We start from the raw sequence: 27313 nt of genomic DNA on the forward strand, positions 1-27313 counted from the left end.
CAATATGCTTAACTCCAATAATTTATTAAAGCATTTTTGTAAAGCCAGTTACAAAAAGAAAATCATTTCTCCTATTCATTTAAACAAGCACATTTTTTTAATAACAGTAACAATAATAAATGAGTACATTCTTCCCCTGGTGTGGCTGCCAGCAGCTGACCAGAGGCCTCAGTGTAAGGGTAGCAAAGGCCAGGGCGGGCGGTGCTGTGCATGAGGCTGAGATGCCAGGACTCTGTGTGCCAACGGTCTCCAGAATCACAACATCGCGGGCAACGCACAGCACCGGCCGTTCCCTGTCACTTTGTGACATGTCACCCATCCCTCTAACCTAGAGAGGGATAATCTTTCCATTCCTGGCTCACAGTGCGCTAAGCTCCTCCCCTCTCCTTTCATTCTAAATACCACAAGAGACACAGATAATAAATACCCACCCTCCCCCTGACCTCTTAGGCGCACTCTTCTCCTTTGAAACTTGTGTTAAAAAATCCTCCCAAGACAGAAGTACCCAACAACACATTCTTGTTCACCAACAGCACGTTTTTTTTTTACCTCCTTTCATCAACGGACTCACAACTCTGTCAGAAACACCTGCATTACACTAACAAAATGTTGCATATTTTATAGCAAATAACACAGTGCTGTTCAGATACCAGAACTGTTATATGTTTTTGAGTTATCTGAACTCAGCACGTATGAACAGGTCCTTCAGTGGTATGAAACCCAGCTAGTGTGGAATGGCATGAAATGTCAGCATCTCTCACTAGCAAATCATAACCACCAAAGACTAGTTTAGTAGTCCACCCATTTGTTTATGGGAAGATTTCTCTGTACTCAACAATTAAGGGACAGAGCCAAGGTTACAGAGGAATGCCAGGGAGGATTCAGAAGCAGCACGACTGATTAAGGCATCAAGACTCAGGGATGGAAACAGTTCTTTCCAGTTGTGCATCCAGACTGATGTATTGCTCCCAACGTCAAAAAGACACAAACCTGAAGGAGCCAGTCTTGTTTGTAACTGATGTAAAAAAAAAAAAAGATATACAATTGGATTCACGCTGAATTAAATGCTTACTCAATCAATACAGACTATATATTTCGAATATAAAAGCAGGATGAAGTTCAGTGTACTGTATATGATGTATGCTGTAGAAAAGGGCACACAAGCATTTTCTGCCAAAGTTTGAATTCTCAACACACCAGACACATACAGTCATACGTAAAAAAAAAAAATTCACACAAATCTATCAAAAGCTCCGACAGCAGCTGTGCTTCTCTGGAAAGGCTTGGTGAGAGGGTGAACATGTGACGCGGGACCTACAGGAGCCCCCTTCTCCAGCTTCAGTGCCATGCAGGAGTCATGTGATCCGGCGGCACTGAAGGGGAGCATATAAGGGCCAGGACCTGAACTAAGGTTAGGCCTCTGCATGCTCGTGCCACCTTAAACGTGTGACAGCGTCGAAGACTGACCGGTAAGAGAGTCGTTTTGGCATAACGTGAGGATAAGAAGGTAAAGCGAGAAGTTGTTCTCTGAAGGTTTTGGCAGTATTGGAAAAAAACAGGGAGGATTTGGACTTGTTAAGCTCTTGTGTTCCATTTGGAAAGAGAGTTTTTGTGATATAAAAAAGAGCCGATATGAAGCACAGCATTTGTTATGATGTGCTTGCTTGTAGTCTGTGTAATTTCTGAGAGACACAGCAAGTAAGTTCTCAGGCTCAACTAATTTTTTGCATCAGTCATTTGCTCCAACAAGGCAGGAGATGCTCTCTCATTGGACACAGGTGAACCACCCTGTCATCTGATTAACATCTCAGAGTCATCCGATTGGTTGCTCCTTTGAGCACTGGTTCCTTCCTGTTGTGGACTCGCCCATTCCACTGTGAGAAAACTGCAAGCTGATTGGGTCGTGCCCATCATCGGATCCAGTTGCTGCCACAGCTGGACACAGATCGAACACTGCATCGCTTCTTCACAATCATGTTGATGTAGGCTTTCATGATCTTCGTAATCTCCCCAACCTGCAATGACAAAGCAAAAGTTTGCCAACCCCAAATTAGCTTCACAATGCATGTAGTTCAAAAGTAAGTGGTGAATCCAATACACATCCAGATACTTCCATATGGTGGTAAGATATGTATCATATATACACAAAGCATGATGTATGATATCTGAAACAGTTCACTTTACTGTAAAATTATTTAAACAACTATAGTACCATGGATAACAGTTTATGGGTTAAGTAGAAAGGGGTTATGTTACAGAGATCCCATTGAAAGGGAAAACCTATGAATACTGAACTCTAGAAATAATAAAGACAAATGCTAAGAAGGATTGTTTTCCCCACACAAAGAACCACAATTTGAGTATTAAAACAATGGAATAATACAATAAACAAGTAATTTATGTTTAATCTTGTCACCATGTAAAATAAATGTAAGAGAGCATGGGCTGGCACAATGCTCTGTTGCCCTGGAACAGAGAGTGAAGCCGGAAACAGGGAGGGGTGCCTGGCACAAATATCTGAAACCGCAAATCGTGGCAGCGTTTCCTGTATTCACATGGCTTTACCTGTGGGGTTTCAAAGAACATCTCTCTCTCATCCACGGTGATCTTGTAGGTGCTAGCCTGAGGCGCCCCGAAGAAGACGATGTGCTCGTAGGGGAAGGTCTCCAGGGGTTTCGGATCCCCTCTCTTGTACACGGACACGTTCTCCGCGCTGACGCTCAACCACAAGTCGTGAGGGAAGCCTCCCTCTTTACACTGCGGGGAAATTCAAATAAATCTGGTCAGATCTCTCAGAAAAATCAAAGTTATCTGGCTTTTTTTCACCTCATTCGTTTTCTTAGAAGACTGCTCATTCACAAAAACACCTCTCTTGCATGCAGACTTAATCTTATTCTACCTGTAATACAAAATATTAGGTACCACCACCCAGAGCCTTTCAAATCAGATAGATGATATGGCTATACTGGGAAATTACAATCAGACAACCTGAATGCTGACATTAATCAACAGACTGCTTGCTATTTTTGTACAACATCGAATTAATGGAGTTGGACACAAAGTGACATACAAATACATGAACCATTCTACCTTTGTGGGTTCCACCTGTAGCAGCATAAGTTTGGGTGTAGCTGCAACAACAGTATTACCCCTGGGCTTTTGTACTTTGATCAGGACTTTAGCCTTCACATGAATCAGAAACTTAATAAATAATGAGTCAGAATCTGCTGACACCGGAATTTTTACCTTAATCAAAGAGGACGTTGGCACAGCCAAGAGGTTGACACGTATGATTTAATGGATTAATAATTTGTGATTACAGGGTGTGTCGTGTTTTTTAAAATTTTTCTTCCTTTCTTACCTCCACATCAAACAGGGTGGAGCCGTATCCGGGCCACTCCTTCATGATGGTCATGTACTTGAGCATGGCTTGGTGCTGGGCCACGCCCTGCAGGCGGGACCACTTCTCCAGGATGCTGGTGCGGGTGGCCGACATCTCCTCCTTCACCCACATCTCCAGCATCTGCTCCTCCTCCACGCGCTGCTTCTTCAGCGAGCCCGTCTTGAAGCTGCGCCGGAGCGTCCCGTCCAGGAAGCTGGTGCGCCGCCTCTCCAGGGTGTGGCCTCCAGCGGCCCCGCTCCCGGCCCCGGCTGCCGCCCCGGCCCCGCCCGCCTTTGTGGACTGCAGGATGCGCGCGCGCAGTCGCCCCACCGGATAGACGCTTTCCAGGCTCCAGCTGGCCCGGCCCATGTCCCCGTGCAGGTACTGCAGCCGCAGGGCAGCCAGGTGTTGCAGTGTCTCCTCGGGGGCGGGGAAGTGGCCGCTGATGAGGCTCTCGTGGGCCTGGCGGGCAGAAAGGGGCAGGGACAGGGGTTACATTTCAATACATTACATTATTGTCATTTAGCTCTGACCAGTAAATCTGCCTGCTGCATAATTTCTTACGGTCAAATTGAGCAACTACTCACAAAGCCCATTCCTTCTGTTACATTACATTACCTTACATTATTGTCATTTAGCAGTCATTAGTCTTATCCAGGTTACAATTTTATCCATTCACACAGCTGGATATTTACTGAGACAATTGTGGGTTAGGTACCTGGCCCAAAGGTACAACAGCAGTGCTCCATCAGGGAATTGCACCAGCGACCTTTTGGATAACAGTCCTGCTCCTTACCACTACACTACACAGCTGACAGTTAAAGTCAGACAGAAAATCAAAAAATCATTGCACACAGCCTTTGAGGTTGTGCAACTGCCTTATAATGTAGCAAAAGTGTCAAAATGTGCTTAATGAAATGTTACATTAGGACTGACAATTTGCTTCAACATCAGTGAGTCCCTGTTATATGAAACATTGAAATTCAAGACCACTCTCTTCATCACCAGAGTGCCCTTTTTCTACATCACTGGTGTTGTATAGACTGCTCCAGCATTCAGCAGAAATTAGGTTTATAGACCTATAAGACCTATATGTACATAGATCTATGTACATCCTTGTTGTCAGTAAAGGGTTAATTCTCAGATTTATTTCCCCACTAAGGAAGCACTTCACAGCACACCCCCAGTGTACCTAAGGCAGTTTCCTCACCTTAACACACCTGCTCCACTCCTTCACACCTGCCCTGTTAGGTAATTTCTCCAAAGCTGGTAAGTCCCTCCCTAAGGCTCAGTCTATTAAATCCCACTCTCTCAGATTTGCTTTAATGCTATGATCTTACTTCCGCCTTCTCAATTTGTACACATTTGATCTTTCTCAACCGATTTAATGGCCTTTTGAAAAGTCTGAGTCGTTTAATTATTTCGTGTCCTTAGTTACTGCTCTCTCATATATTTTTATTTGAGTGTTGAAAAAGCACTTCATAAATACTATTACTGCAGTAAATTATTATTGCTATAATTAATGACGTTGTTGCTGTATTTTCCGTAATTCATACCCTGTCCAGTTCTGGAGTTCCTGTGAACACAGGCACTCAAGGAGTGCTGAAACTCACCTGTTCAAACATGAAGGCAAACTCCACACCTTCCCTGGGCACGCTCTCCACGTCCAGGAAGCAGTAGAGTTTGAAATAGAGCCTCCACTGTCCTTCTTCCTCCTCTTCCTCACTGCCTGCCAGCCTGGTTCAACAGCAGCATGAGGAGTCAGCAAAACTCTATATGGTGTATATGACTGTGTGATTTTTTTTTTTTTGCAGTGGCTGTTACAGAGGCTATCCACCGTTTATAAAAGATAAATGCTACCAAACATTAATCAAACTTTGCAGTGCCTGTCATAAAGTAATTTGTAAAGGGATTTGAATATACAAAACTTTATTACACTACCTTACATTATTACATCATTTAGCAGACACTCCTATCCAAAGCTGCTTACATACATGTAGGTTATGGGACAGTTGTATCCATTTTTTTTACACCTGGGTATTTACTGAGGCAATTGTGGGTACAGCATCAGCCTCAGCAGGGAAACGAACCACCATCCCTTTCAGTTACAAGCCCTAGCCCTTAGCATTACACCAGTAACGGTAACTGCTTCAGAGGAAGTGGTACCTAGCTACTTTAAAACTCCAGAGAATGGGCCAGCCCTGTGTGATCCCTGTGTTAGCGAGAGACACCAGCGCTGCATTCTTACCGCTCGAACTTGGCCAGCACGTCGGCCACGATGACACGGCTCTCCACGGCCCTGTCCGTCAGGTTGTTGTGCTCGAACAGGGCGAACATGTTCCTGCTGTCCTCCATGGCCAGTCCCCTGATCAGCTTCTCCACCACCTGGTAATGAGGCAGGGACAACGTCGGCACAACGTCGGCACAACGATAGCACAACGTCGCTGTCACACAGCTCTCCACTCCCAGTCTCTCTGTGCATCTGGCACTGACAGTCAGTTGGGCGGATAGAAAATCAGTAAGAATGGCAGGGAAGTGGTGAACGTGAAGTGACTGGGGGAGGAAGCAGTGCACCTTGGGACGTGATGATGGAGTAAATGGGTGTGGCTTACTCCATCATCGCATCCCAAGGTGTATTCTTTTTTTAATAAGAACTACATTACGCTACATTATACTACATTACATTTTGCAGACGCACTTTTCCAGAGTGACTTCCAGCACAAAAGAACAGAAGTGTATCCATTCAAGTTGAATGAGCAGCAGTGTCCGACCAGGTCAACAACACTCCCAGACCATTGAGCGTGAGCAGAACACTATTCAAGCACTACCACAAGTTAACTTGTGCAACCTGAGCGGACAGCCTAGAAACTAAGTTGAACTAACAAAAAAAAGTACACACACAACCATACATCACAGTCTCTAGATCACAGAATCTGTGATGGGTGAAGTTTAAACTTAATATAATGAGTTGGAGCTATTGCAGAAAGCTGTGTGAGGTGAATGAAAGCTGGTGTTCGATGTGACAGTGGGTGTTAGCATGGGACTGAGACTCACCTCCCCAGCGGTGGTGTGGGAGTTGATGGAGATCTTGCAGGAGCCCCCTCCGTGGCAGTACACTGTGGTGGTCATCTCCTGTCTGGTCAGCAGGGCGGCGATCTCGTCCTGAGACGGCACGTACTCCCTGGACTTGGTCTTCTTCAGCGACTCGCCGATGAAGTGGGCGTACTTCTCGATCTCGGTCCCGGGGAACTGGTCCCTGATCCTGGGGAATAGCACACACAAGGAAATGATCAGCTGGGCATGAGCAAAGTGGATAAGTGGATTAGAGGCCCTGAATTCAGAGAATGCAGCAACTCACACTGTATTTTCAATCAGTCTTTCCATGTCTAAGATGTATTGCTTTCTGTTTATTTTATGTGTAGTATCGTGATGTGTTTTGGATTCTGTGATCTAGTGACTGCAGTGTATGGTCGCATACTTGGCCTCCCCTGTCTAGTCTGCTTGCACATGTTAACATGATGGGAGCGGGGCGCGTACCTCTTCAGGTGGAACTTGAGGTAGCGCAGGATGGCGCGGCTGGGCAGGAAGGTGCAGCTCATGCAGGTGAGCAGGTGCCAGTGGGCGCGGTTGGCGGGGCTGTTGGGCTGGGGCACGTGGTTGGTCTGCTTGATCAGCTGGCAGTACACCTCGTCGCGCAGCGCCCGCAGGTCCTGGCACGTCTGCAGGATGCCCTGGATGATGGGCACCGGGTCCGACACCGCCTCCATCTCCTGCAGCGAATTGAACATCTTCACCGCCTCGTCCTGCAGGCTGGCGTAGCCCTTCTCCTTTTGGACTGGAACACAGAGACACGGAGACAGAGTTATACGGTGAATTATGCACAGAAACAGAGAGAAACAAATAACAGTAAATCTCATAACATATTTATTGCATACTTAGACTGACAGAGTTTAATAACAATTTATACAGAGTGAGAAGAAGAGAGAGCAGAGTTATCCAGACAGACAGGGAAAGAGAGAACAAGGTTACATAAAGAGAACAAGAGACTGAGAAAGAGAGAGAGCAGGGTTATATACAGAGAGTAAGAAACTAAGAAAGAGAAAGACAAGGGTTATTTACAGACAATAACTGACTGAGAAGAGAGAGAGCAAGGTTATATACAAAGAATAAGGGACTGAGAAGGAGAGAGCACATGCTCATTCTCTAATAAAAGAGAGACGTGACCCCCGGCAGCAGAAGCAGCCGGAGCGGGTGAGAGGGACTGACTCACGGTTGACGTTGACGTCCCCGTATGGCAGGGGCAGCAGCGGGGAGTGCAGGGGGTGCTGGGTGTATCTCAAAATGGGGTTCCTCCGGTACGTCTGCTCCACCGCCTCCGGGTTCAGACTGTTCTCCTGCAGAGGGTACGGGAACAAGGTCAGAGGTCACACAAATCCCTCAGCTGTCCAGACCTACTCCTCATATAACTAAAGCACTAATGTGCTTCAATCCTAAGCTCTTTGTGCAAACTACAGTAGAGATCTCATCAAACCAAGCGAGGGGAAGAAAAACTGAGAGAAAACACAGCACCCAAGAGGAAACTGAGAGCCAGAACTCATATATCTCACTGTAGCTTATCCACAAAGGCGTTTTAAAGCATTTTATCCTCTTCAGTATGTTCTGAGGCTCAGTGAAACCAAACTGCTCATTAACCAAATGAAGACGCAAAAATGGAAACACTGCCACATGGCCACACAGAGCACCGCACACAGCCGCAGCCAGTGACAAAGAGCCACACTAAGAAAAAGAGATCTCGGCAAAGAGAGGAAACACAGCAGCCTCCACTAAACGTGGTTCGGCCAGGCTCTCTTCAGCGAGTCGCACACAGCTCGGCCTGCGGTACCTCTCTTAACTACCCTGCTCGTCCCTGGCCAAAAAGAGATCCTGCAGAGGTACGCGCTTCCACATCTGAAACGCAGACGCGTGATACAGCGTGAGGCATGAGCCCGTGGGGAACGGTCATTGTGCTGGGTGTGTAACTTCCCCCTGCGGGCCACGGGGAGTCCTGCAGGTCCCGGACCCTACCTTTATGTCCCGGATCAGCTGCTGGGTGGGCGTCTCTATGGGAACCTTGTTGTCGATGACGCCCTGGATGGCGGAGGCCCAGCGCATGGCCTCGTTCAGCATCTTGGTGTAGAGCCGGTAGGAGTGCTTGCGCCCGTGAACGATGATGTTCCAGTACCCTGAGGAGAGAAAGGTGCAGGTGTGAGACAGAGAAACCAAGATGGCTTCCTGACAGGTCTGAAGTGTGATCAGAAAAGAAGCGATGGGGGAGTCAGACTTCATGAAAGTCACAATGGGTGAAGCCCACCATTGTATTGTCAATCACTGAACCAATCACATGACGCAGCAAAACATGTTCAAATCAGTCCATCAATGACAATGCATAACAGCTCCAACTAGTTTGGGGTCTCACTCTCGTATCATAACAGAAAAATGATTCCAAGTCAAGTCATTTCTATCAGTTACTGATCTCAGTCTTCACAGAAATGTGAGAGATCGCAGTGCAGCAGGGATGAGGAGATCCTCATCTTATTAGTATTCTCTCCCTGCTCTGCAGCAACAATCACAGACCTCACATTTCCCATCATGCACTCTGCTCCCGACAGGACGGGGACCCACCTGTCTCCTTGAAGACCTTCTCCTCCGGCTGCACCACGGAGCAGAGGCTGTTGAGCACCAGCGTGCCCAGCTTGGAGGCGCTGCGCTCGGAGGACTTGTAGTAGTCCAGGGAATTGTTGGTGAGGACGAACCAGCGTTTCTTCAGCTTCAGAGACGTGCTCTTCCCACCTGACTTCATCTCCTTATGCAGCCAGCCTGATAACAGCAGAAGGTCAATTGAAAAAAGCTGAAGGAAATACCAACAATGAATAAAGTGTACAGACAGAACACTCTACTGGCTGTCCCACACATTATTACATTCTGTATAACATTATATTACTGTCATTTAGCAGATGCTCTTATCCAGAGAGACTTACATAGACTTACAACACGTGTTTACCATTTATACAGCTGAATATTAACTGAGGCATTTCTGGGTTTAGTACAGCAGTGCCCCAGCGAGGAATTGACCCAGCAAGCTTTCAGTTACAAGCCCTGCTCCTCACCACTATAACACACCAAAGAAGACATAGCCATGCCATTATATTGTTATCAGATGGCCTTGTGTAGGAAAGCTTTGACCTTTTCAATGGATGAAAATGTGCACTTTTAAAACAGCATGACCCCTCTCTCACACAGTGTACATCCTCATACACCAGGATGCCGTCATGCCGGATCACGAATCTGCCACATTGAGCATTTAATAGAGTTCAGTGCTCACCTCTAACCAGGAACTCCTGCCCGTCGATCTTGGAGTCGCCCTTGGGCTTCTGCAGCAGGCTGATCCAGTGATGCATCTCCTCTGGGAGGTCTGTGTTACAGTGGATCACGCGATTGGCCGTGATGATCACGAAGGAGTTGGGCCTGCGAGAGCATGACAGTCACGTGACACCAGGAACACCCGCACACCTCTGCCCATCGTACGGTCACCACAGGAACAGAGCCAGTTTGGAACTGCCCAGTAAGGAATCAGGCGAATATAACCATAGTTTTCAACAGTGGAAGGTGAAAAGAGAATCATTTCAAGCCTACTGTGTTAATTCCACAAGGCGCCACTAGAGGGCAGATCTCACCTGTCAGGGTTGTCCGACGCACAGACCGAGTCAATCAGCCCAACATCCAGAGTTCCCTGGGAGACAGTATGGAGGTACGGTGTTATTAGTAGTATAGGATAAAGCATTCATATTTCACAACACAGTCCTCAGATGGAGTGATACTCACCACAGCGTTTTTGGGGTTGGCTTGCTCGTGCTGCATCTCCAGCAGCTGCTCTGGTGTGGCACTGTGGACCCGGCTCAATACATTAAACCAGCCACTGCGCAAACAGGACAGAGACAAGGCCGTGTGAACAGCAAGCAGCCATATGGCAATGACAGCAGGCAGCAAATCCAACAACCTAGGTCTGCAGGTTGGACAACTTGGAAGTCCTCCTGTGCAGTGCAGCAGACTTCCACTAGGGGGAGCGGTATCTCCATGCAGGGCTTTCCTCAAGCATTTGTAATTCTGAAATAATGGCTACACTATTTCATGACGTATATAGCATGTTGTCAGAGGTTTTTGAAGTGCAATATACTTTTTCAAAGGCATCTATAAAACAGTTAGTGAACAAAATGGTCATTAAACAACAAATGTATTTCTTTGTGACATCCGGGCAGTAGCAGAGGAGATATACCTCGCATCTTCTGGGGACTCAGCAAAGACTTGGTAGGTCCTCTCCTCCGTCACGATGTTCAGTGCATTCTCCTTCTCATGGTTGTCCACTATCTCCCTGTGAACAGACCCAGAGGCGAGAAGCATGAGAGAGGCATTCTGAGGCACCACACACAAACACCCCTCCACCCCTGTCTCTATGGATATGCAGGGCACGAGAGGACGGCCCTTACTTGGCGGCGCGGATGTCGATGGTGCCCTTCAGCTTCTCCTCGCTGTCGTTCTCGAAGTACATGAGCTTGGACTCGCGCAGGACGAACCAGCGCATCTTCCAGTTGCGGCGGGACAGCGTGGACAGGCCGCCGCCCTTCTTGTACAGCCAGCCAGACTTGAGCGAGTCCTGCTTGGCCCGGAACCACATGAAGGTCTCATCCTTCAGCACGCACCAGCGGCGCCGCCAGGGGATCATCAGCCCGCCTGAGAGAGGGACAGCAATTGGTCAGACAGTCTACTAACGAGTGCTTCTATTGGTCTGCCTCGCAACAGAATACAGCCATTAGTCAGACAGTCTCCTCACAAGTCAGCTGTGCAATGGAACACACAGCAATTGGTCAGACAGTCTGCTAACGAGTGCTGCTATTGGTCAGCCATGTAACGGAACACACAGCCATTGGTCAAACTGTCTCTTAAGGAACAACTGGAGCAGCAAGTGTCCGGTACAGGGCAGGGTGCCAGAGGCCTGAATGTTTGTAAAAGTCTAGAGTGTTGGCAAAAGTGCAGGGTATTTGTGAGCATCTGCAAAAATGCAGAGTACTGCTGCGTGTATGCAATGGCTCAGAGTGTCTTTAAGAGTGCAAAGTACTACTAAGTGAAAGAGCACACTGAGTATACTGAGTATCAGTAATAGTTTCATGTTTTCGGACACCGAGGTGTTCCTCTCACCCTTCATGTAAAGGTAGCTGTGGAAATATGGCGGCCCACTCCCGTTCAGTACATTCACTTTCCCGTTGGACACCTCCTCGTCCGTGTCCACGTAGCCATCGTTTTCTTCATCACTGTCAATAAACTGTGCAAAACAGACACATCGAGTCAACAGGAGCCTGACGCTGTCTCTGATTTTCATGCTTCTAACCTGGGCTAACTGTGCCCTGCTTAATATGTAATGAAGAACAATATGCGTTTTGGACTCAGATATCTGCCCACATATTTTTAACTCAGGTATCAGGGCCTGCTGTTGATCCTCTTTGTTATTTAGAATTCCTGTGGTGGAGGCTCTGTGCTGTGACTGATAGCTTCAAAGCTGTGCCACTTGAAGTGAATTCTTTCGGCACGGCTCACCATCAAAAGGGCACTTCACACACAAAGAGGGCCCTGGCGCAAACGGTGTGGTGCGGTTGTGCCACTGGGTGCTAAAATAGGACCAAAATTAATTTGAGGTTTAGCGCAATTAGTGGCTCAGCTGTTCTGCAGCAGAAGAGTCATGAACCACTAATTCTTCTTGGACTGTGGGTTTGGAACCCAAACTCTACCACGCTAAGTTTTGATCTGACTGTTACGGGGGAGTTTTGGACAAGACCCAGGACTGTGGCCTGCTTGTCCATGTCCCTGGCAGAGCCGAGGAGTGTATGTGTTCATTGTCTCTGTGGAAAACCTGTACAGGCTGTTCAAGACAAAACAAGTTCAGAGTGTGTCTCTTGTCAGAGTGGAGTGAGAGGCTTGTGGTTTAGGAGGAAACTCCCCAAGCCTCCCTCCATTTTGACCAACCAGCCCTCTCTCTTTCTCTCTCTCTCTCTCTGTGCCGAATTGGCTGTTTCTCTCCCAGCTTTCATGCAATTGACAGACTCTGGGAACACATTCAGGGGCATACAGACACGAGCCAACATCACTGCAAAAACCTCCTGTGGCTAATGTTGATGTAAGGTATCAAAGGTGTTTCTACATGAAAAAAAAACAGTGGAAAGTGTTTTTTGGACATACCAAGCATTTATAAATCAGACATGTAAAGGCTGCTGACTTTAGTGTATCCAACCCAATACTTTCCCCAGGTACTCATTTTCAAATTCTAAATGTCTTTTTCCTGAAAGCTTCAAATCAAAGTTCCAAATGCATACATGCACATCCATTTATATAACCATGCGCATGTGTATAAACAGCAGTGGTGTAGCATAACGGTAAGGATTAGTACTCATAACTGAAAGGTTACCAGTTTGATTCCTTGGACAAGATACTAAACCCAGAATTGTCTCAGTAAAAAATGTCCAGTTATGCAAATAGATAGCATGTAAGACTTGTAACCCGTGTAAGTCACACTGGAGAAGAGCATCTGCTAAATAACAATAATGTAATGTAATATATGGTATGTGTTTTGGCATGACAACCTATAACAAACATCGTAATGTTGTTGCAGGATGGGCCCACAGACGATGTGCTGAATGAATGTGATGGATGGATGTGATGGTTCCTCAGGGGCACGTCCCACAGGGAGCGGCGATCTGCATAAACCTGCCGTCTGAGAACATGCTTTCTGACAGACATCACCGGGATCGGGCCAAGTTAATCAGTAGCGGCAGCTCTGCAGTCAGCTGGAATGTGGGGAATGATTCACGTAGGCCGAGCGCTGCCAGTAGCAGTGTGCAGGTGCTAGATGTGAGCTGGTACCGTTTGGGAGAGAAACCTGACCAAAGCTCAGCTTCAGGGCCGTGTGTCAAGGTTCCGGGTGGGATGCGAATGTTCGTGTTCACGTTCCTGGGCCAGGGTACTTCATCTCAGCCTGTTTCCAGTTAAGCTCAACATCCCTGATGTTGCTATGCTGGTTGGCAGTGGAGTGGTAAGGAGCAGGGCTCATAACTGAAAGATTGCTGGTTTGATTCCCACTGGGGCACTGCTGCTGTACCCTTGGGCAAGGTACTAAACCCCGAATTGCCTCAGTAAGTATTCAGCTGTATAAATGGGTAACATGTAAAACTTGAAACCTATGTAAGTTGCTCTGCATAAGCGTGTTGGCTAAATGACAATAATGTAACGTAATATAATTTAATGCAATGACTGAGTGTGCGATGTGTGAGGAGAAAGACACCAAAGATAAGGCATCTTGGCTTGCTCAGTGCTGCACAGTGCTGTCACTCACAGAGTCGGAGCTGCCTCGGTACGAGTCCAGGCTGTTGTAGGTGCAGGTGGACTTGCGGATGACCTTCTCGTCCGCGGCGAGTCCGTCGTTGGTGCTGCCCGCGTCTCCGGAGCTGCCCAGGGCATCCTCGAACTCGTCCTGGTCGTAGTCGGACTCCACGTCCAGCGGGATGCTGTAGATGGGCTCCTCCGAATCCTGCAGGCCCTCGGGGCCCGTCCGGCCGATGATGTCATCCCCAGCTGGGGGGGGCGGGGGAGGCGGAGGCGGGACGAGGGAGGGGCCAGCCGGGGGGAGTCCCGGCGGAGCGGGAGAGGAGCAGGACACGACCCCCTCTGTGAAAGAGGGCGGGGGAGGGGGCAGGTTGGCAAAGATGTCCTGGTCCAGAGGGGGGGCGGGGGGCGGAAAGTCGGGAAGGGGGACGCCCTCCTCCTCGGCGTGGAAGCCCTCGTCCACCTCCTCCTCGGCCAGCGGTGCCATGGTCTCGGAGGGGTCGTGCAGGTTCTCCTCGCTGGAGACGGACTGCTCCAGGCCGCCGAAGTCCAGCAGCTCCAGGAACTCGGTGGCCACGCGGGAGGCCTCCTTCTCCAGCCGGTGGATCTCGGCGTCGCGCCGCTGCTGCAGCTCGGAGCGGGAGTTCTCGCACAGCAGGGACACGCCCTCCTCCCGCTGCCGCTGCAGACGCTCGATCTCACGCTCCAGACGGAGGATCTCCTCCATCTGACGGCTCTCCTCATCAGAGACTCCCGGGCTCACGGTGCGGCCTGACGACACCCCCGCCTGAGGGAGAGAGAGAGAGAGAGAGAGAGAGAGAGAGAGGCCAGGGGGAGAGAGAGAGAGAGAGAGAGAGAGAGAGAGAGAGAGAGAGAGAGGCCAGGGGGAGAGAGAGAGAGAGAGAGAGAGAGAGAGAGAGAGAGAGAGAGAGAGAGAGAGAGAGAGAGCGAGGCCAGGGGGACAGAGAGAGAGAGAGGCCAGAGAGAGAGAGAGAGAGAGAGAGAGAGAGAGGCCAGGGGGAGAGAGAGAGAGAGAGAGAGAGAGAGAGCGAGGCCAGGGGGAGAGAGAGAGAGAGAGGCCAGGGGGAGAGAGAGAGAGAGAGAGAGGCCAGGGGGAGAGAGAGAGAGAGAGAGAGAGAGAGGCCAGAGAGAGAGAGAGAGAGAAAGAGAGTGTGGCCAGAGAGAGAGGGAGAGAGTGAGAGAGAGTGAGAGAGAGAGAGAGAAAGAGAGGGAGGGAGGGAGGGAGAAAGAGAGTGTGGCCAGGGGGACAGGGAGAGAGAGACAGACAAACAGGGTGAGAGAGGTTATACAGACAGAGAGAGATAGAGATAGAGAGACAGAGAGGATGATAGCAGGGAGTAGTGAAGGTATACAGAGAGGGAGAGAGAGACAGAGGGGGGCAAACAGGGTGAGAGAAGTTATACAGACAGAGGGGACAGTGAAGGTGTGCAAAGAGAGAGCGCGAAAGAGAGAGAGTGTTATGAAAGAGGGAGGCAGTGAAATTATACAGAGAGGGAGAGAGAACAGAGAGAGAGAGAGAGAGTCAGAGAGGGGTAAACGAGGTAAGGGTGTTTGAAGAGGGGGAGCAGGATCACAGAGAGGAGAGACAAAGTATGTGTGAAAAACAGATGTTTCAAAACCATTTAATTTCCTGCATGAGTTAAAGTAGCATTCTAACTTCTGAGCAAAATGGAATTCAGTATTACCTGAGGAACAAGCAGATCCATCCCTGCCTTATTCCTGTGTGTAAAGAAAAAAAGAGGGAGATGCTTTTAGTCTTAACTGTCTCCACAAGCAGACCTCACAGTTTAGTGACAATCCACTTTCACCAGCGGGGAATAAAACAAATCACAAAGACCACACCAGCAGATCTGAGAGAGCGCTGTGTACCTGTCCTTCGCTGCTTGCTCCGCCTTCTTCCTCTCCTCTTCCTCTTTGGCCTTAAGCTCCTCCTCCTCCTGCCTCTTCTTCAGCTCCGCCTCTTCCTGTCGGATCCGGAGCAGCTCCAGCTCCTCCTCCTTCCTCCTCAGTTCCTCCTCCTCTCGTCTCTTTCTCTCCTCCTCCTCTCGTCTCTTCCTTTCCTCCTCCTCCTCCCTCTTCCTCTTCTCCTCGCACATCTGGCGGTAGAGGCCCCGGGCCAGCTGCCCGCGGCGGTGCTTCTGGAGGACCAGGGCGGCCGAGCGCATGCGCAGGAAGGCCCGTCTCCAGAAGTGCGCGCGGTAGTTCTTTTGGATGATGACGGTGCTGGCCAGGACCTTCTTGTAGTGCTTCCTGTGGAAATTGCGCAAAGCTCACGCTCAAAACTCACCATCCAATCACAGCCCAATAGACACGGTTTTACAGGAGAGACAGTCTACGCACAAACCTGGCACAAAGGGCAGGGGACTGATATATACCTGACATAAATGAGCATGTATTATTGGTATTGATAAGGACAATGGATGTCTTCTCATGTTTTGTTAAAATCTCATTTCTCTACAATTATTGTATAAGTCTTGTGAATATGTTGTCTTTCTCTCTCTTATTATTGTGGATTAGTACTCACACATGTCACCCACATCATATGCAGTATTACTAAAACCTTGTTGGAAATAACTTTTCCACGCACATATACATAAACAGAACATTCTTTCTACACAATCTACAATTTTACATTCTAGGCAGATAGACATAAAGATTTTGAAAAGATTTCCTTGTTGTAAATGCATTATGATTTCTGAAATGGGGCAGTCAAGCAGCTATGATTCTCCTAATCAAAGACAGAGACTGCTTTTCCATGTAGAAAATCACACACTCTGCCTTTTGCCAGTGGGGTGGATTTTTGTCACCTCAAGATAAGGACTATGGCCTGAGGAGGGGGGGGGGGGGTGTTACAGACAGAACAGCAGGTGACAGAGAGCACAGCTTTGGTCTGTTTAGTCCCATAATGCATTATGCCACCCACCAAACTTCACAGCCTTTCTGTACTGTTACCCATTTACACAGCTGGATATTTAAAGAGGCAATTTTTGGGTTAAGTACTTTGCCCAAGGGTATAACGACAGTGCCCCAGCGGGGAATCAAGCCAGCAACCTTGTGGTTTCAAGCCCTTCTCCTTACCACTACACCACACTGTCCTTATTATCTGTAAAAGAGAGCATGAGACCTCCCTAACCCTTTCGCATGGTATATGAAGGTGAAAGGGATGCACCCCCCCCTAACGTAGACACTAATTCACACCTCTCTGGGCACCCTGTCAAATACCTGAACTGGAGCCAGCTGCTGTTACCTCTCAGGGGGGGACACCTTTGCCTGGGTCTGTCCTGAACATATAACCCCAGCAGAACATGAAACTAGAGGTGCTCTTTAAGATCAGTGCTAGAGTAGACGTCTTCTCACACACGCGAGGAACTGCCACACTCCCAGCCTGTACTGACTTCAGGTCAGTTTCTTTTTAAAGTTCATGTTTATATATCTGTCCTTTTTACTATATTTCTTCCTATGAGAAGCTGCCATTAAAGACTTCTAATGTTCTCAGAGTGATTTAGTTAGGAAAAAAATGAGACATCTTCAACAGTGTCAATTAATTTTATGTCTATAAAATCCGATGAAAAACCTATTCCTTTCAGAATACACTGAGAAATGGAAGACAAGTCTTTCGTTATTGTTACCTTTAGGCATGGGAACACTTCCTGTACTTATAAAACTGTCAACAGGTTACATTTCTGTCCCCATAATCCCTCACCACTTCTGGCAGAATCTCCATGTCTGTCAGTCAAGACGTTCACATTCCAGTCAATTGACAGTGTCACCCTGTCTACAGTGCTCAGGTCTGGGTTTATTAAAACGACAGAATAAAGACAACTAGGGCACTGTCCTCCGCAGCACCAGAGACATAACAAGCTTCTTACCCTCTAAATAAGCAAACTAACAGGATTAACAGGTAACGTTCTCCAGCTCCCTCCCACTGCATGGAAGCATGCACACACACGCGCACAAACCCAGACACAGGGACACATGCACACATGTACACACACACACACACACACACACACACACAACCAGGCATGCACACACACGCGCACAAACACAGACACAGGGACACATGTACACACACACACACACACACACACACACACACACACACACACACACACACACACACACAACCAGGCATGCACACACACGCGCACAAACACAGACACAGGGACACATGTACACATGTACACACACACACACACACACAACCAGGCATGCACACACACGCGCACAAACACAGACACAGGGACACATGTACACATGTACACACACACACACACACACACACACAACCAGGCATGCACACACACGCGCACAAACACAGACACAGGGACACATGCACACATGTACACACACACACACACACACAAACACCCAACCAGGCATGCACACACATGTGAATAGGCACAATAACTACAAACGCACATACATTCCCATGGTCTTGAACTCATACACTCACATACACACAGACCCAGCCAGACAGACACACACACAGACACACACACACACATACACACACACACACACACACACACACACATAGCCATACACATGCAGACATACAGCAAAGCCGTTAAGATGTACACATGCATATGAACACACGAACGCACACACACACGCGTGCACTAACCTTGCCACATAGCTCAGTATGTGGGCTCGGATCACCATGCCAGCCGCCCTCCGCACCTCCTCCCTGTCCTTCTCCAGCCTCTGCTCCAGAGCTTCCTTCAGAAACACCTGCGGGACAGGGACCACAGCGGGGTAGGGGGGGTGAGGGAGTGGGGTGGGGGGTAGGGGGGCGGGAGGGGGAGAGAGGGTGGGAGGTTAGCTCCTGGTGCGCAGGTTAGGGGGGCTCCGCAAGCCCTGCCTTTCCAGACACCGGCACAGCTATTCCCCAGCAGTGCAGGGAGAGGATCCGGTGACGGCCCCGCTGCTGCGGTCAGTCATTGTTCTCAGCCCACGGCTTCCTGGGTATTCCTGCTGCTGCGATTCTCTCCCAGCTCTACTGCCCTGCACAGGCTGATAAGCAGGGAGAGAGAGAGGGAGAGCGAGAGAGAGAGAGAGAGGGGGGACTGTGGGTGGCTCCAGTCCAAACAGCAGGCCACACCCCTGCCTTGCTCTCTCTCTCTTCTCTTAACCCTTCCCCCGCCTGCCTCCAACAGTGGAAAAGCGGGAGAGAGAGCGAAGCCCTCCTGGCTTCTCAGCTGCGGCGCCGTTCAGAGACTCCCAGTCTCCACAACTGCTGCGTTACAGCGGGAACGGGGCCACCGGTACACCACAGACGAAGCTGCGCTTTATCAATTCACTGTGAAGCAAAACGTGGACAGGTCCACTGGATCTCCGAGATACGAAGCACAACAGGTGAAGGTTGGCGAAAGCGTCCCGCACCTCCCTTAGTTTTGTGGCGCGGTGAGGGACGATACAGAAATAGAGAGGGCCTGTCAATGAATGAGGAGCGCCACCGGTGTCCCCCTCAGCTCTACACCCCCCCACCCCCCCAGGGTGTGTTCCTGTGGGCTGTGTTGAAGTCTCTGTGCCTGCTGGGGCCAGTGCACTTCGCTGAACACTCCTGTTCTTCCTGGAGCCGCCAGCCCAGATGTTCCTGTAATCACTGCCGCACAGCTGCGGCTCTGCTCCGCTCCGCTCCGAGCGAGTCACCCGGAGGCCGTTTCCCTTGTCCACATCCTTCCCTCCCCCCTGTCACGTACGACCCCCCCGCACCCCGATTCAGGGAGCCCGCTTCCTCTGCACACAATCGGGACGGATATAATTACACACGGATTGTTTCAGCAAAGGAAACGCACCCCCCATCCCTGCACCTCAATACCCCTCCACCCCCACTCCATCTCAAAAACACTAACACATAGTCTCACACACACACACACACACACTCACACTAACATACACAATCTCAGGAAATGTTGAGCTAAACTAAGTCACAACATTCACCATCACATGGGACGGGACACCAGTGAATTTGATCACTGTTAATCACCCAGAGCAATCATCTTCTATGAACCTGCCTGAGAAACAGGGACACTCTGTCTGCCCGGGAAGAGCCATCATGTGCTGTCAATCACAGACTCACACGAACCATTCAAGAGAATGACATAGCATAGCAATAGCACAGCAAAACACAGTGGTGTAGCAAAATTGCTATTGGTTGAAACTGATGAAGCACTGATGACACTTGATGGTTCTACCAGTCTGGAGGTTCATGAAGCCAACCCAGTCACTGAAACCTATAACTGCCCATTACCCAGGTGCAATACTAAGCTCCAGCAGGTTTAAGGTCTTTTGAGTGACTTTGCTGCACTCTGCTTGTGCTTCCCGATTAGAGGGATTGTGCAATGCTACGGATTGCCAGCGAAGGTTGTATGATAATATATGATATTAAACTGTGCAGAAAGAACAGCATGAGACCTTTCATCAACAAAAACACATCCAATAGCAACACTCAGCTTCTTTCCATTCTTTAACTAAATACCTGTGAGTCTGCCACCTCTCACACCCAACAGTAATTCACATCCTGTTTTCTTTCCACAAAAACAATCATTAAATACCAGGCTCGGTTTCAGCTCATTTCTCCTCCACCCTTGGCCAGGTGTACTGTGATTTTTATCAATTACGTTTCGCTAAAGTGATGAACGGCCCAGCACCTGACACTCTTCAGGTCTCCAGCTGTTCAACCACAAAGGAGCTGCGGTCAGAAACAGATTTCATCAGAAGAAAAATGCGAACACCTTCTAACACGAAGGCATGGCAAGAAAATGAAACACAGAGGGGAAAGTGGACCTCTTCCATGTCTTACTGCTTCCATTTTAACTGCAGGAACAAACGCCCCACTGACTGACATAGCTGTTGGAGGGAGTACTTGTTTGCAGATTTGAAGTTCTCTCCCTCCCCCCACTCCTTCTCTCTCCCCTCTCTCTCTCTCCCCGCTCCCTGGGATGTTTTGATTTCTTTATGACTTCTGGTTGTTTCAGGCAGTGTTGATTTTTAATTTATTTCTTTATCTTTTTATTTGCTCTATGTTTATTACATTGTATTTAATGGAGGATGAAAGGAAATATGTTAAGCTTGTTGGAATCCTTTTTCATTGTTAAATAAAGAAGACTTAAAAGACAAGTCTCTCCCCCTCCCTCTCTCCTTCTCTCTCCCTCTCTCTCCTTCTCTCTCACCCTCCCTCTCTCTCCTTCTCTCTCACCCTCCCTCTCTCTCCTTCTGTCTCTCCCTCACTCTCTCCTTCTCTTTCCCTCTCTCTCTCCAGGCCTTATGAATACAAATCATCTTTGCCCAGTGAGTTCTGTCCATAGATCCCCCCTCTCCCTCTCCCTTCTCTTATAAGGTAGGACAGAACAGGTGAGACTGGGTAAAACCCTGAAGGAGCCCAACCACCAGCAGCTTGTGTGATCCAAGTAAGAGGATCAGACACATATGTGTGAGGATCCAGGCACAACCTATACAGTGTTCACAGACAAGAAGTCAAACAATGATTAATGATCACATGAAGCAGCTTTTGCACATGTCACAGGTAAGAAGTCTTGTTCTGTGCACAGTTAACAGTTAAGATGTCTAGTTCTGCGCGGTGGTCATAGCCTCTGTACAGAGCTCACGAGTGAAGTGTTTGTCAAAGGTGTGAAAGGGTTATGGTTGCACACTTAGAGCTGTGAAAGACTTAAAGCCAATGGGAGTCATGCAGCTCTGACCCTGCCAGAGAACAATGGGGCTCTTTTACAGCCCACAACCAGTCAGGCATGACCCTCTCCAGCACTGTGCGGGTGTGTGTGTACCTGTGTTCTAATGTGTGTGTGTGTGTGTGTGTCTGTGTGGGAGTGAGATTTACATGGTTGAGGTTAGTATAAATGGCAGGGTTTGAATAATTGTTCTTGGATACACTTGCAGAATGCACTACATATAATATGATGCTATGAAAACCAACATCTCAGTGTCTTTTAGAAACAATTATGAAGAGGCTTGTTCCGAGTCTATTTTTTTTCATTAAATAAAGATATCAAGCACATGAAAATATGTGGATATCCTGTAGGAGTTGTGGGTAGACAGATGCACGTAGACTTCTTAGGAAACGACACGGGGGTCTGCTGGATTCAGTTAGCTTCTAGGAACTCTGAAAGGCTCAGGGGGTGGAAGAATGCCTCATATTTATAGCCTCTTCCTGCTCCTCTGAAGCTGCACCTCCCTAAAAGAGCAGATCTGCTCAACAGCAGTCTGGAGATAACAGACAATCAGAGTTAATCATTTACACTTCGTGAAATCTGTGGAGACCAGCACAGCTGGTTTACAGACTTGGTTCATGCTGTATCTTTTTAATGTGTGGGAGCTCTGTGATGAAACGTTCAGCGTTACGGTATTATTAACGTCTGAGTGAGTTTCTCCCCACTTATACAAGGACCTGAGCCCTGGAAGAAGCAGCGTATGTGGTGAGGTCAAAGGTCAAGAGAATGGAGGGAATACAGGAAGGAGGGGGTGGGGGGGGGGCGAGAGCATGACTCAGCGGTGCTGGCCCCTGTCGTCTCCGCGACGTCGCGTGAGAGCAGCGCCACAAAAAAAAAAGAGTGAGAGGAGCAAACAAAACACCCCCCGCGCCGACTGCAGCCGCCGCTCCTGTCGTGTCCCATTCCAGCCCCTTTCAGAGAGAGAGAGAGACAGAGAGAGAGAGAGGGCTCTCGCTTATCGCCGCAGATCACAATCACCCTCGGAGGGTGGCTTTTTACAATACCTCAGAGAGAGAGAGAGAGAGAGAGAGAGAGAGAGAGAGAGGCCCGGGCGGGCGAGGTGAGTCACAGCTCCCCGCATCCCTTCCCGTCCCTCAAAGACCGCAGTCACGCACTTCCCGGCAATGCTCCCTCTCACCCGCGTGCATGCCGACGGCACCGCCAGGCCCGCCGTTCATGGCCCGCTCACCCCCGCTGCCGTACATGATCCCCCTGACCCCCCCCCCCAGGCCTGCCCCCACCCATCCCCCCAGCCCTTACTCACTCTCCATTATTCTTCTCACTACATTGTTATGAGGCTGACTGAATGGCCCACACTGTAGGAGAGATAAAAAGAAAGCGATGAAAAAAAACCCTCTGTGATGAGTGGACGGATATTTGTCACTGTTGCACATGCCTCTGAGCTTGTGGCTTGCGGCGTGCGGCTCAAAAAGGCCGCGCTCGGGTTTCTGTCCCCGGCCACCCCCCCCTTCCCCCCCGGGGTGGCACGACCTTGACTGGCTGGATTTTCAACGCCGCACTGACCGTCGCTGCTTTCTTTTCCCACACAACAGTACAAAAATCACTCGGAAAACAAAGCCCAAAAGCACCAGCCCCAAAGCCGAGAACACGCAAACGTCAGCGCGATACAAGAGCTGTGGACGAACAGCACAGGCTGACAACCCCGTCTCCTCCGAGCCCTTTTTTGTTTAAATTGTTTTTACTTCCTCGACTCCTTCCCCAACTCCCACGGCTCCAGATCCTGTCGCCAACGTAAAGAAAAGCAGAAATGGCCAGACCGCAAGAATCCACTGGTCTTTGATGACTCCTCCGTAGCCTAATTACTGAGGACTCAGAACCGTACTCCAAACACAGATTCCAAACTGGAAAAACACAGCCCAGCCATGAGAAGTGAAGCAAAACATGTTTAGGATATGGCAGGGCCACAAAAGAATAAACAAACCAACGAACAAAGAGAGAAGTCCTGGCTGTGGGAAGAACAGGGGAAACTTGTATGGTTTTATACGAAAACATGTAAGGAATATGATTTTTTTAATGATTATTACTTATACTGTTACTTATGTCTAACGTGTTCACAGCACAAAGGCGTTATGTGACTAATATCTTCACTTTCTGTATTTCCCTGTCTGTACTTTGTGGAATGGAAATGTGGACAAACCTGTACATATATTAAATACAACTATTTATAAAATGAGGTGGCACAACTGTGATTTCTGTTACTACATGTATTTCATAGGGTGACAAACTGGTCTAGACACTTTTCATTAAGGTTTTTAATGCCATCAGATTGAGTGTAAATGGTGGAAGATTGTAAGTAAAAAGTTGAAAGTGGAATTTCATTTTACAGCTCAGAATAAGGTGGTATACAATATAAATATTGTTTCAAATGTGAAAAACACTCAAAAAATGCTACAACATCACACACTGATATTTCATTTAGCATGTTGTTGGAGAATATAGCGGTCCTGTTTCAAATTACCAGGATGTCAAGGTTCCATGCTATTGTGCTCTCAATCAGATAAGGTGCATATTTTGGCATAAGAAACCTCACTTAACATGCTGTGTTGTGCCCTATTCTGGGTCATTCAAAAAAAAACCACATACATCACCCACAGTCCTGACACGGGCATATGTCTCCCCCCTGCAGCCTTTTTCATGAGGAACAATCTCCAATATTTTACCTGTGGGCATCACAGCTGCGGTGTTTCCGAGCCTAAAGCTGCGTCGCCGTACCTGTAACCTTATCTAACCGTGCCCCGGGTCAGAGCGGGAACAGGGTGTGCCGTTTTTTTGCGTGGACGCACGGTTACCTTGGTCTTCCCCAACTGCCAGTCTGTCCTGGCCCTGTCGTACTGCGTAAGCAGGTCTGTGCATTTGCGTCTCTCATCGCCGGAGGAGCTTCTGTCCCTCAGGATCATCTTGTACCTGCGGTGAGGGAACAGGCAAACGGCGTGGGTCGTAAAAAAAAAAAAAAAAACCTCCGCACGCACAGCTCCTGGATTGTGTGTGACTTCTCTAAATTTCACCGAATTCATGATGCAACAACCTGATCTTTGGAGTAGAATGTTATCTAAACCGCAGGTAAGGTCACTTATTTGGGAAAAGGCAACTGCCTCTCTTCCTGCAGGTAGTATATCCCTGCAGTCATAATGTTCCTCAATAAGTATTATGTAACCCCTATCAAAATTCACATTATCATATATCTAGTGTATTACGGTTGCTTTTGAGGCTAGGGTTTGGGATACATTTGGATGTGGATTTGGGCTGGTTAGGTTTTAAATTCAGCATAGTTGTAGTGATAGGTGTTGCTAAGATTACATGCCACGCCATTAGCTGCAAACCTTTGCTCTACACTGGTTTCTGTTCTGCACTACATACATAGTAGTTACACAGTACTTACACACTCATTAATTGTGTAATCACTATAGCATTGTTGCTTTTCTTACTACAGAGAGATTAAAGCTAGCTACCATCCCAGCCTATGCTTTTCAGTTCAGATACAATCCCAGCCTATGCTTTTCAGTTCTCAAGGATTGAACCACACTTCACACTTCTTTTTTTTACATTTCCTTGGAGAGAGGCCTAGTCCTAAGTCCTTTCCAATTGACACTTGGAGGCTACTCGCTGAATGCTGTGTAGGCGAGCTGCCTGCACAGTCTCTTACCTGCTGAAGAAGTCCTGGAAAGTTCTGCGGACCGGGAACCCCGCCCGCCGGATCTTTACAGTCTCCAGCATTCCGGAGTACCGCAGCTGATTCAGGACCACCACCGGGTCAAACTTGTTTGGGTTCTGAGGAGCAAAGAAAGCACTGTCACAAGACTGGACCACAGAAGGCTCCCCCAATCCACAGTACGCTCTTCTATTCTTTTACTGAATCAGTAAACATGGCAAAGATTACAGGGTGCTGACGCAGTCAACCACTTTAACTCTGAGGCCAACTCTCAGGAACCTGCCGCCTTTTCCAAAATTTCACTCAAACACCTCACATCAGATGACTGATAAGAGCAGCATGAATTTGGGAGAAAGCTGACCATAACAGAGATTATACATTTGCTTCCATTTGCGTCTGTTCACTGTCTATCTTCCACTCACCTGTGCAGTTTGCCATGTTTACAGTGGGAAAAAAAGAAAGAATGAAAGGCATTTGTTATAGCGATAACCACAAACGAAACCATGGCGCTGGCCTGAGAGATCTCTCAGTCTGCGGCAATCTGCCATATTGTGCTGGGAGCTGTGTCGTGTTTTGCCTCTGCTGCGGTTATCAGCTCGCAGGTCAGGTCAGCTGCATTTCGCATTCCTTCAGTGACTCCGCAGTACCGTCACTCTGTCTTTGAGGGGGGTCCAGAGGAACCCCGTTTTCAGCGGGAGGGCGTCTGGCATGACTAAGCACAACTCGGCTGCACGGCAAACCCAGCGGATGTGAACAGAATTATCTTACTCTTCCTCCCGCGCCCCCAGCTCTTCTGAAACGCGGTCTTCCCGTGTGTCTCAGTGACTTCATGTGAGTGTAGGTTGATCTGTGGGTAAGAGCAAGGCTACAGGACACACTCAACAATCCCCCCCAATCAGCGGAGCTATTCTCAGTGCTGCGGGGGGCTCTGAGAGTGGGGGAGTCACTGAGCCGCACAGCCGGGTGGAGGTGCGTGTGGAAGGGTCACATTCCCTGGGATTAGCGCCCGCTCTGGGAGCGCCATTTTGGAAAATCGCAGCCCGCTGGTCCCTGAGGGTAGGAGAGCAAGTGGGGGGTGGCGGGGGGGGGGGGGGGGGGGCGGGTGGTGGGGGGGGGTGGATAGATGAGGGATAGCAGTGACTCTGGAAAGACAGGCGCAGGGCCAGATAAGGGATCTGCTATGAACGCACATAATCGCAAGGAAAATTCTGAGAATAACGGTCTTTAGATGAGAGGTTCACAGCCCTACATGAGCGCCACGGCGGAGTGGGCGGGGGGGTTATAGTCAGCCTTGTGCTGTATGCAGTCACTGTTGTCTTATCTTGACGCTCCGCTGCTGAAGGTCAGAAGTCAACCGGCTAACTCACTGTAGCTGGAGTGGCTAGCCTTGACCTCTGACCCCTTGTAAGCGGCCTTGGGCTGCAGGAATGTGCTGGCAGTGGGGTTGGGCTGCTTTTTTTTTTTTCTTTTTCTTTTTTTGGAGAGCACAAAGAGATGCCTTTCACAGGCCCGGGACGGCTCCAGAACACTCTGTCCTTCCTGAAATTGTAACAGACTCTTGGAACGAATAAAAATGAGAGCTTTTTCGCATTTTGAGGCTGGCGGAATTTTCCAACTTCTTATTAGAGACTTTCAGCGCGGCTCAGAGTCAGCGTGGGACACACAGGAGCGTTTTTCAGAGACGGGTCTAATCACAGAATCAAAGAGCACAGACTGAAAGAACAGCCTTCCGCCGGACAAGGGCCCTTTGACTCTCCCCGACTGAATAGGGTCCAACATAAACTGGAGAGAATTTCAAGTCAATCACCGCAACTGGTGAGTCACTGTAACAGATAACGTTATTAGATAATATTTGTATATTCAGCTTATGAAAAAAGTTGTCAAGGAGGACAACGTGTTTCAGAGAGACATCTCATACGTCATCTCAGGCCACGTCAGTGAGAGTGAGACCAGCACCTGCTGCTTGCCTTGAGGCTGACCACGTACCCACACAAGAGCTTTTTGAAAGGCTTAAAAATCAAGAACATAAAACATTATGGATATATAAAATGTGATAAAGTATCCCAAATGTCAGGAGGCTGTTCCCTGTGCACTTTCCCA

The 27313-nt window shown here is 48.6% G+C and overlaps 1 protein-coding gene across 1 annotated transcript in view; it reads right to left on the reverse strand.

The window, feature by feature from the left end:
• Positions 1 to 1203: 1203 nt before the first annotated feature.
• The window catches only part of LOC118785379 (unconventional myosin-X-like), a 64281-nt gene continuing 38171 nt past the window's right edge, over positions 1204 to 27313 (reverse strand). The window contains exons 20-41 of the mRNA XM_036539996.1: positions 25208 to 25332; positions 24354 to 24468; positions 18438 to 18544; positions 15680 to 16060; positions 15496 to 15529; positions 13800 to 14576; positions 11615 to 11738; positions 10906 to 11149; positions 10695 to 10790; positions 10244 to 10337; positions 10096 to 10151; positions 9744 to 9886; positions 9044 to 9238; positions 8447 to 8604; positions 7653 to 7776; positions 6920 to 7217; positions 6437 to 6644; positions 5631 to 5767; positions 4996 to 5119; positions 3362 to 3844; positions 2566 to 2757; positions 1204 to 2015 (exon numbers count right to left, since the gene is read on the reverse strand). Of these exons, the coding sequence (XP_036395889.1) occupies positions 1911 to 2015; positions 2566 to 2757; positions 3362 to 3844; positions 4996 to 5119; positions 5631 to 5767; positions 6437 to 6644; positions 6920 to 7217; positions 7653 to 7776; positions 8447 to 8604; positions 9044 to 9238; positions 9744 to 9886; positions 10096 to 10151; positions 10244 to 10337; positions 10695 to 10790; positions 10906 to 11149; positions 11615 to 11738; positions 13800 to 14576; positions 15496 to 15529; positions 15680 to 16060; positions 18438 to 18544; positions 24354 to 24468; positions 25208 to 25332 (4320 nt within the window). The 3' untranslated portion in view covers positions 1204 to 1910. The remainder of the gene's footprint in view (positions 2016 to 2565; positions 2758 to 3361; positions 3845 to 4995; positions 5120 to 5630; positions 5768 to 6436; positions 6645 to 6919; positions 7218 to 7652; positions 7777 to 8446; positions 8605 to 9043; positions 9239 to 9743; positions 9887 to 10095; positions 10152 to 10243; positions 10338 to 10694; positions 10791 to 10905; positions 11150 to 11614; positions 11739 to 13799; positions 14577 to 15495; positions 15530 to 15679; positions 16061 to 18437; positions 18545 to 24353; positions 24469 to 25207; positions 25333 to 27313) is intronic.

The sequence above is a fragment of the Megalops cyprinoides genome, chromosome 11 (assembly GCF_013368585.1).
Source record: "Megalops cyprinoides isolate fMegCyp1 chromosome 11, fMegCyp1.pri, whole genome shotgun sequence".
Taxonomy (NCBI): Eukaryota; Metazoa; Chordata; class Actinopteri; order Elopiformes; family Megalopidae; genus Megalops; species Megalops cyprinoides.